General features: G+C 40.4%; 1 protein-coding gene across 1 annotated transcript; it reads left to right on the plus strand.

Annotated features, from left to right (window-relative positions):
- Positions 1 to 7,130: 7,130 nt before the first annotated feature.
- LOC143602615 (uncharacterized) lies at positions 7,131 to 7,679 on the plus strand. The gene has a single exon (XM_077079661.1). It carries the CDS (start codon positions 7,131 to 7,133, stop codon positions 7,677 to 7,679), a length of 549 nt encoding a protein of 182 aa, XP_076935776.1.
- The last annotated feature ends 3,053 nt before the right edge of the window (positions 7,680 to 10,732 follow it).

A 10,732-nucleotide genomic window follows, 5' to 3' on the forward strand; every position in this document is an offset into this window, starting at 1 on the left:
ATACCATCACAAGAAGACCAAAATAACTCAACTTTCTGAATATTCAGATCAATACCCAAAGTTGGACCAACCACCTTAATGATATCCAACACTTTAGCCACCTACATTGAATCTCCAACGACAGTCCCATCATCAACATACCAAGCATGAAGAATAGGCTTGAAATTTTCTTGAATCTGATGGATAAAGGGCTGCAAAAAAGGGTGAAAAGAAATGGTCCCAATGGGTTTTCTTGTTGAACCTTCGTGGTGAACCAAATATGACCATCTCCAAGATATAGTCTTGATGGTTTCATGTATAAAAATTCCAACCCACAAAGAGCAAGCCCATCATGATACGCGATGAAGTCTTACAAACCTCAATATTTGCGTGGTATCGTGCTACCCGACAGCCTTATTGTAGGTCCCCCCGGGGGCGTCGCCGATCGATACGAGATCCGCACGAGGTCTAGGAGTGCGGAATCCTCCTAGACTCGTTAATGGTGTACAAGATGAAGAACACAAACACGTACACGAACAAATACACGAACAAATACAAGAACGGGATAAACAAATCTGCAGATTCTTATATAATAATCAAAACGAATTACATACCAAACTCGTAAACAAATGACGGCCGACCCGAGGTGAGCTCTACCTCGGGTCGTCCCACACGACTCTCACTCTCGGTCTCTCTTTAGACAAATAAACTGTAACACACAATACTCTAATTTCTGGATACAAAACTTAAACAAGACACACATATATATAGACAAAACATCTTCTCGGGCTTGGGCTTGGGCCAGTAGGCGAAGTTGTTCATAACTTCGCCTATGGCGAAGTTGTGATAACTTCGCCTAAGGCAGAAGTTGTTACAACTTCGCCGATGGCGAAGTTGTTCTAACTTCGCCTAAGGCGAAGTTGTGCTAACTTCGCCTGTGGCGTTCCGCTGGTCTGAATTGCATAGCGACGGTCACAAAATGCACCAACAGTCTCCCCTTTGACCGTTGCTCTCAATTCTAACAAACACAAAAGATCATCTGTTACAAAACATGCACCAACAGACTCCCTCTTAACTGATGATCTTCTGTTTGCTCATCAACCAGCCGTGTCTGAAACTGTCCTATAGCTTCACAAATCTACCAGTCACCCAGCGTCTTCCATATCAGATCTCCCCTTCAGTGTAAGCTTCTCCGACTATAACGATTGAGGTCTTTGAAATTCATGCACCCTCGTGCCAATAGATCATCTCAACCAATCACGTGATTCCATCTGACTTCACCAACACGTGAAGTTGGGCTTCCTCCACAACTTCACCAACTCGTCGGCATACGATAAGGTTTAATCTTCAACTACTCAACATCAAGTGATCAATTTCATCACAAAACCACCTTGACAGAATCTAACACATGACCATTAATTAATCCGAAGCATCTTCAATCACCAGGGACAACGATCAAGAACATAAACACTTTAGTTCCCGATTAAATCCAACTTGTTCCAGAATTTTCACTCTAATAAATAAGCATCACGTTTCAGGATCCAATTCTCGAACGCCTTGAAAGTAACATAAATAATATGCTCTGACCGCAATCCAGTAATGACAAAAACCTTCAGTTCAATTTGACTTTCTTCAATTGGTCACCTCGAACAACAACAATTTCATTGCCCACAAACACCCAAATATGTGTCAATATCCAGTTTCAATCAATATCCCATTCACAAACTCAACTCCATATCCAGAGTTGACACGTATTTGTTCACACGTAAGACCCAGAGATAACAAGTTTCACTCGTTGACGGAACAACATCTCCGGTCTCACAATAATCGTGTACACCTGGCCATACAGACGAAAACACCAAAATACTCTTTTTTTTTTTCGTTAACTTCGCCTAAAGTTAACTTCGTTTGTCCATAACTTCGCTTGGCTATAACTTCGCCGAAAAGTCAACTTCGCCTAAAGTCAACTTCGCCTAAAGTCAACTTCGCCTGTTCATAACTTCGCCAGACCTTATATCTTCGCTGAAACCCTACGAACAGTGACGGCAACTTCGCCTGATGAACAATAACTTCGCCTACGGCGCTGTTCGGCCAGAAACGCACAGAAACGTGCCAGAAACACCAAAACGCAGATCTCGAACCATAGCATAAGAGCCTAAGGCTCTGATACCACATGTAGGTCCCCCCGGGGGCGTCGCCGATCGATACGAGATCCGCACGAGGTCTAGGAGTGCGGAATCCTCCTAGACTCGTTAATGGTGTACAAGATGAAGAACACAAACACGTACACGAACAAATACACGAACAAATACAAGAACGGGATAAACAAATCTGCAGATTCTTATATAATAATCAAAACGAATTACATACCAAACTCGTAAACAAATGACGGCCGACCCGAGGTGAGCTCTACCTCGGGTCGTCCCACACGACTCTCACTCTCGGTCTCTCTTTAGACAAATAAACTGTAACACACAATACTCTAATTTCTAGATACAAAACCTAAACAAGACACATATATATAGACAAAACATCTTCTCGGGCTTGGGCTTGGGCCAGTAGGCGAAGTTGTTCATAACTTCGCCTATGGCGAAGTTGTGATAACTTCGCCTAAGGCAGAAGTTGTTACAACTTCGCCGTTGGCGAAGTTGTTCTAACTTCGCCTAAGGCGAAGTTGTGCTAACTTCGCCTGTGGCGTTCCGCTGGTCTGAATTGCATAGCGATGGTCACAAAATGCACCAACACTTATCGTTCAAGTTGTCGCAATACGCAATGACTAGGTTAAGTAATCGGGACACATGTCTAACCATGTGGCACAACATGACAGTCCATGTGTTAACACATGGAAGCACCCACTGGTGCTTAGTCATGCTCTACACAATGGCCGTTCAGAAAGGTCCAGCGCGATACGCGATTGGTCCCAGATTTTGCCTATATAAAACGGAGTCGGAATCTGCATATTGCATCCCAAAGACACCTCACAAACACAATCTCAGGAGTCGTGCCATGAGTTCAAATCCTCGAAGTTCTAACGATTTAAGCTCTAGTACACAATATAGATTAGAAGTACTGCCTGATCAATCTTAAGTTGTAAAATCCATGTACCTGTATAAGGTAGGGGACCCGCTTAAGTTATATTTATTATTTAGCTAAATATAACAATAAACAGATGTGGTAAAAGTATAGAGTGACACAACGATGCAGCGAGGAAAAACCTTAGATCCTGGTGAGTATCCTCGAAAAACACCTCACAAGGGAAAAACTATCACTTGTCTCAATTTATTAATAATGAAAATGGTGTGATACAACTCGAGAACTGATTTCGGTGAAGAGCTAAAGTACAGAGAGTGAAAGTGTTTTGTGGTAATTGAACGTGTCCTATTCACCGTTTCAGCCTCATTATATAGGAAAATAATCTAACTAATATCCCTATAAATCCGATTTTGGCTTGTTCTACATTTCTAGTTGTTATAGACTTTTTCTTTAAGTCTTCACGTGCTATCTGATTGAAAGTCCAATTCTTTAGACTAACCAATGCTGGTGACACGCCTAGGCCCATGAAGTCGGGTGTGACTAAATAGTACCCACTGCAATAGGTCAAATCCCATTGCCGGGTTTTAAAACTGGTGAAAGAGGAGTAGGCGCAAAAACTCTGCAAGAGTAAACAAGCATCTCCCTCCTAACCACTACAGTGATAACACATATGAGGTCAGCGACAATAACCCACCTTTCTCCACAAAGAGCATCCAAAATATAATGTGCCTTCAAACCGTCCCTACCACACGAAGTTCGTTTAGGAAACCGACTTGATGCAACCAAGGACACTATCAACCTCCGCCACAAGAGGAGGCTCAGAATATGCCATCTTCGGCATAAACGGGGGTTACTTGTATGGGTGTTTAGCCTCTAAATCCTTTGTGGTATCACCAATATATGGTTCAATACCAAATGAGCATAACACCTTTACTACTTTTGTAAAGTGACCATATGCAACTTGAAGACACTATTTAATGCTATTGTTGGCACGATCCCCCACCTTTTGAATATTCATGTCACCTTGGCCTAAGGACCCCGAACTTCAACCATTAAACAAATGCTTAATTAACATGGAAGTACCATCAACTTTCCCACATGTGTCTAAAGAAATCATTATTGAAGAATGCTTTAAGGCTTTCTTATTCCCGGACATGCTTTCCAGCCAATTTTTGGGTCCAGACACATGTGAAGTGCAACGAGGATGAAGTAACAACCTAACCCACACATTAACGGAACCTGGGTGAGAAACTACTTTATATAGTGTTGTTTTCAACACTTTCCAGAAAGCCGAACGAGAACTATGAGGGATATTTTTTACTGTAACAATAGGTGCTTTAAGGACACAATTAAGGAAGGAGACATCCAATACGAAGGACTCATGAACAGTTGTCTCGGGCACCTTGATAGAAGGTTTCAAAATCCCATTAATATGTCTATTCAAGTCAGTTGCACGATCGGTAAACCGCACAAGGCCATTAGGGTGATGACAAGCATGCCTCAAGGCATGAAGATTCATGCACTCCCCACACAACCATTGATCCAAAATCTTCAATGTTTCGTCCACTGTCAAAAACAACCTATGGTCTGTAGAAATCGCCTCCCGAAACACACTTTTACGTTATTCTTTAGAAAGGTGTACACTCTTGAGATGAGAGATCAAGTGAGCAATCCCCTTATTTCTCGCTCCATCATCCGAAAAACAATGAAACATACTGAACATACACAGCCATGCTCTGTTCAGAAAAGAAGAATGAGTTGTCATATAAAACGACAAAATGGTACTAAAACTTGGTAAGACAATTCATCGAACACTTGGCGTGAAACTTTAGAGAACCCCATTTTCAACTAACAACGATACGATGGAATGCTTGCCAGACATTTGAAAATTATTTCGTAAAGAAGACGAAAATGGTTTGTTGTTGTTTGTCGATTAAATGAACATTAATCGGTTGAAATTATTGGTCTAAAGGATTGTGACTTTTTTAAGAATAATGTGCGGTGTTTCAATCGATTAAACCAATGTATTAGTATTAAAACACGGAAATTATTTTTAATCGCCTATATCAAAACTTGAGTGTCTATTTTGAAATAATTGTTGTTTGAGTCCTCGCCATCCTTGTATAGCAACAGTTGCGATTCCTGTTAAAATTAAAGTTAACAAACTAGTGAATTTACATATTTACCCCTCCCTATCACCATCAGCCATCGTCTCACCATTAGCCACCACCCCCACCGAGTCCACACTGCCAGTTAGCATTATCACCACACCCACACACAAGCGAGCAACCCCTGCCCTAACACCGACTTTGTGACAATATATAACCCTCTTTCACCCAACCCATCTCTCTCTCTCTCTCTCTCTCACGCGCTCTCTCTTTCTCTTCCATCAACATTACCATCACTCGCCGCCTCATTAAATCGATTATGTCGATAGCTAAGAAGTGTTTTCCGACCGTATGATCCGCCGACAAGGAAAAGTCTAGCCATCAGTGGAACCGGATAAATCAATTAATCATCATTTCCTCAATATGTTATGTTAGATTCCTTTTGTACCAGGAGATTTTACAAACAAAGCTGATTTTGGTGAATTGGTTGCAGCAATAGAAGCTAAAAGTAGTAACTAAATCTAGAATCGAATTCAACCGAAATAAACTTCAATTTCTCTTTGTGACGCTTTTGAATTACTATAAAATGTATCGGATTTGTCAATTGTGAGGGCAAGAAAATCTTAGTTGGTGGTGGTGTTTATGGGTCGAATTGGGATTTGTGGATATTGAACGACTGAAATTTCTTTTTCATGGTTACATATTGAGATAAAAAGCATAGTTATTTCTTAATAATTAGAGACAAGTATATTGGTGTGTTTTACATACCATTATTCGGTGTTAAGCTCAGTTTCAGCGACTTGGATGAAGATCAGTCATGGCAATGGCGGCTTGAATTCGCCCTACAAGGGAGGCTGTTTTGAGAGAGAGAGGGAAATGAGTGATGGGAGAGGAGTCGAATGACAAATGTTCTAGTTATTACAAAAAAATAACGAAATGTAATGAGCTAATAACAAATGGTTAAATGTTTTATTTTGAACTGACCTAATTAAAATGAAGAAAACCACACACACATTCGATTAAGATAATTCCATTCGTACTAAATTTCAACTTTTATTCGAAACACTTTTGTGGTGGGGTTTAGATGGTTAGTCAAAGGAGCGGCTGCAACCTGCAGTACGTGATCAGTCGTGAACGCAATGCCTTACAATAGTTGTAGCTGGCAGTACTAGGGCAGTTTCATTGTCTGTGATTGTCCACATGGTGTGCAGTTCTGTTAAATTGTGACAAGCAAGGATCGATCGCGACAAGGTGTACCTAGATATGATCGATAGCAGCTTCGCCTTACCTTGATTTCGACGTTGATGAAAGTTTGCCAATTGGGATGAGGTGGGGTGGTTAACAACATACAACATGATAATGTTCATCCTAGCACCTTTGGTTTGGAGCTCACGATTGAAATTATAAATGTATAAAAAATGAATATTTGTATATATTTGTAACTTATTGTGTTTACCTTTTCTTTAGTCAATCTCCTCCTAAAATTATGGAGTGACTTGTGTAAATTGGTTATATATAATGATCAATGCAATCCCTCTAAAGTAGAGGTTGATTTTACCAAATTAACATGGTATCAGCCTAATCTCACGATCCTTCTCTTCTTCCTAAAACCTACTAACCGCCATCCCTCTTCAATCTTTTTCAGCCATGGCCGATTCTTCCAATCCAGATTCCCTCTCCATGAGCACCAGTCTTCACCTTGTCACTATCAAACTTACCCCTACCAACTTCTTAGTTTGGAAGAATCATATGATTCCCATTTTTGCCTTTCAAGATTTACTCGGGCACATTGATGGCAACACCATCCGGCCTCCATCCACCATTACAGTTGATAACAAGATCCTTCCCAACCCCGATCTCTCATCCTGGATGGCTAAGGATCAGAAGGCCGTAATTATTCTTAATGCCTCTCTAACCGAAGAGGTAGCATCGGAAGTCTTGGGCATCTCCGGTGCTCGAAACATTTATCTTGCCTTGGAGTCGGCTTTCAGTAATTCTTAGGTGGAACGTATGTACTCACTCCATGACACTCTCCGACAACTCACCAAGGGTAACTCGTCTGTTACCAAATATAGTCGGAAGTTCAAGGTTATTTGTGATCAATTAGCCGCTATTGGCCAACCTGTGCTCGAGATGGACAAGTTTCATTGGTTTCTTTGCGGTCTTGGTCCCTCGTTCAAAAACTTTTTTGTTTCGATTCGGATCACCAGACCTGCACCTGTGTTTCGTGACCTTGTTACTCAGGCTGAAATTCATGAAATATTTATGTCAACCATTCATGGCAGCAACTCGTCTCCGGTTGCTTTTGCTGCTCAACACTCCCGTGGTCACTCTTTTTCTTCTCGATCTCGTTTCGGTGGTTATCGTGGTAGTAATCGGGGAGGATATTCAAATGACCGTGGGGGTTACTCTGATCCAGGTGGCTCAAACAATCGAAACCGTTCCTATGAGAAGCGGTCTCCTCCTTGTCAGCTATGCAAATCTTATGGCCATTTTGCCAACACTTGTCCAGATCTCCACAAGTTTGCTAAAAATAACTCTTCTTCCGATGAGTCCTAGCTAAAGCGTTTATGCCCAATGTCACATTACACATAACACCTCGGACTGGAACATTCACTCAGGAGCAACAGCTCATATGACTCCCGAATTTGATTCTCTTCATCAATCCGCTCCCTATCAAGGTAATCATGGTGTTATTTTTGGGAATGGTTTGTCGCTCCCGATTACCCATACGGGTACTTCAGTTATTTCCAATCATTTAAAATTACGGGATGTTTTGGTCGTACCAAATTTGACAAAGAAACTCTTGTCAGTCAGTAAATAACATCTGATTATCCGGTTGATGTACTTTTATCTCAACCTTTCTTTCATATTCAGGACCGGAAAACCAAAAGAATTCTTGTTAAAGGCGTATGTGAAAATGGCCTATATGTGTTGAAAAAGATCCCTCAAGCTTTGGTTGCTACTGTTGCTAATCGGGCTTCCTATGAACTCTGGCATGCTCGTTTGTCCATGTTTGTTTTGACTCTATTTCTGTTTTAAATAAATTGGGGGCCTTATCTATTACTTCGGTTTTGCCTAAACCAAACATTTGTGTTTCTTGTCAATTGGCCAAGGGTCAAAAACTTTCTTTTGATGTTAATTTGAAATGGTCTTTAAACCCGTTGGATCTTATTCATTGTGATTTGTGGGGACCATCTCCTATTGGTTCTAAGGATGGTTATTTGTATTATGTCATGTTTATTGATGACTATTCCAGGTAATCGTGGTTCTATCCGTTAAAAACAAAAACGGGTTTCTATGCCGTCTTACCCATATTCATCAATCTGGTTCAAACGTAATGTGGGAGGAAGATCAAGACATTTCAAAGTGATGGTGGAACTGAGTTTACGAATCACACGGTGCGTAAAATTTTTTGAAGATAATGGCATTTTTCACCGATTCTCTTGCCCGTATACTCCGCAACAAAATGGGCCTGCCGAGCGTAAACATCGGCACATTGTTGAAACGGGTCTTGCTATGTTGTTTAACGCCCATGTCCCGGGCCAATTTTGGGTCGATGCTTTTCAAACGGCCACCTATATCATAAATCGGCTTCCCACCTCCATATTGGATAACAAGTCTCCTTTTCAAGTTTTGTTTGATCAAGAACCGAAATATGCAAACTTCCGGGTTTTTGGAAGTCAAGTGTTCCCATACTTGCGTGACTACTCAAAACATAAACTTGCTCCTAGAAGTCTCCCATGCATTTTTCTTGGTTACAGCTCTCAATACAAAGGTTACCGTTGTCTTGATCCATCTACCTCTCGTGTTTACATCACAAGGCATGCAAGGTTCAATGAGAGTGTTTTTCCTTTCAGTGGAACTGCCAACGTAAATGTCATCTCCAAAGATGACATTACCACTTTCTTGGATGACTCTCCACTCCCAAAGCCATGTCCTCAAATTACTCCAGAAGCACCACCCTTAACTCCCAACCCAATCGGTCCAAACTCACTGCCCAATTACCCTTGTACCTTATGTGATCAAAATGTCACCACAAGCATAAATCAAACCTTTGACCCAACAGGCCCATTACCACCCTCGCCAAACCCACCTCCAAGCCCAGTTCAACCACCACCAAGTCCACCACCCACATCTCCTACCCCATCTTAGGACCATCACGTACCTGACCCCGAACCCAATCCCGTAGCTCCATCCACCAACACTCATACTATTGTTGGGTTTTATACAAGTTTATCAAAGTCAAGTTAACCATATTTAACTAGAAAACACAACGGAAGCTTAGATTTTAAATCTTGTTATGAACATACCAATATGTTAAAACTAAAAACCCAATGAACAAGGATCAATATTACAAGAACAATATACTTATGAAATGTAAAAGTACCTCCTTATACCTTATAAGAAGATGTAGGTTGTTGAAGGGGATGGTGGTTCAATGGCAAGCCTCCAAAGTAGAAGACCTCAAGATAGTAATACCCCAAGCTTTTTGTGACAACCCCAACTTGATTGCTAGGATTAGAACACTTAAACAAGCTCAACAAAAACCCCAAAATTCTGCCCACTTTGGCCGTGGGTTTTGAGAGAAAGAGAGAGAGAATGTGAACTTGATTATTCACTTGAAAATTCAAAAATGAAAGATAAGTTGCATGTCTTGGATGTGGAGATTCATAAAGAGCTTCACATGGACCAAAAGGATTTGATTGGGCCAAAACCTTCCACCCACATGGGGTGGACGGCTCCCTTTTCTTTCCTTTTTTTTTTTTTTTTTTTTTTTTTTTTGTTTCTTATTTTGTTTTAACCATTTAAAACCATCTCCATTTATTTTATAAAACTAATTTTATAAAACATACATGCTATCTTAATTATTTAACCAATTAAATAATTAATTTATATAAATAAATTATCCAGATAATTTATTTAAATTATCAAGTGTGTTTGTTTAGAAAACCAATTCTCTAAACACTTAGTGTTCGGTATTCGTTTAAATGATCAAATCATAAAAGAATACATTTGGTGTTGTCTAGCTTGTTATTGGGTATGACCCGACTTGGATCAAACACAGTTAGCCACATTAGTATAAGTATGTGTCTCGGGCATACGTAATTCCAACAATCTCCCACTTGCACGAGATACATAGAAAATTAATGTAAGTGGTGAATACCGCCTAACAACAGTTCACCACCCCCAATGTGTTTGACGAAGTGCCATTCAATAACATCATCCCTTCAAGTCCCTTACTTGATATGATTTAGGTGAATCTATCATTATATCCCTTTGTTGCTAGATGTCATGTTGGATCTAAGAGACATAGGTGATCATTCTCTTTACAATTCAACTTTATCAGGCCTTAGACATCTAAACTCTCAACACATAAGAGGAACAAATTCCGTCTTGACTGTATACGCCTCTCACTATCACTTTATACTCCACCCGAGCTCATCCTTATGTACCATCTTTTACGAATAGCGAAGGGGAGAGTCAAAGTATAATACTCGGTGAAAATCAAGACCCAATATACATCTCAGGTCTAAGGATAATATGAAATTCTCCTTTACTCAAGATTACTAATGATCAAGTCAATCGACTCCATGTAGTAATATTGAGAG

This window comes from Bidens hawaiensis, unplaced genomic scaffold (assembly GCF_021521415.1).
Source record: "Bidens hawaiensis isolate Kalapana, Puna unplaced genomic scaffold, B.hawaiensis_p1.1 tig00059217_1, whole genome shotgun sequence".
In the NCBI taxonomy this organism is placed as follows: Eukaryota; Viridiplantae; Streptophyta; class Magnoliopsida; order Asterales; family Asteraceae; genus Bidens; species Bidens hawaiensis.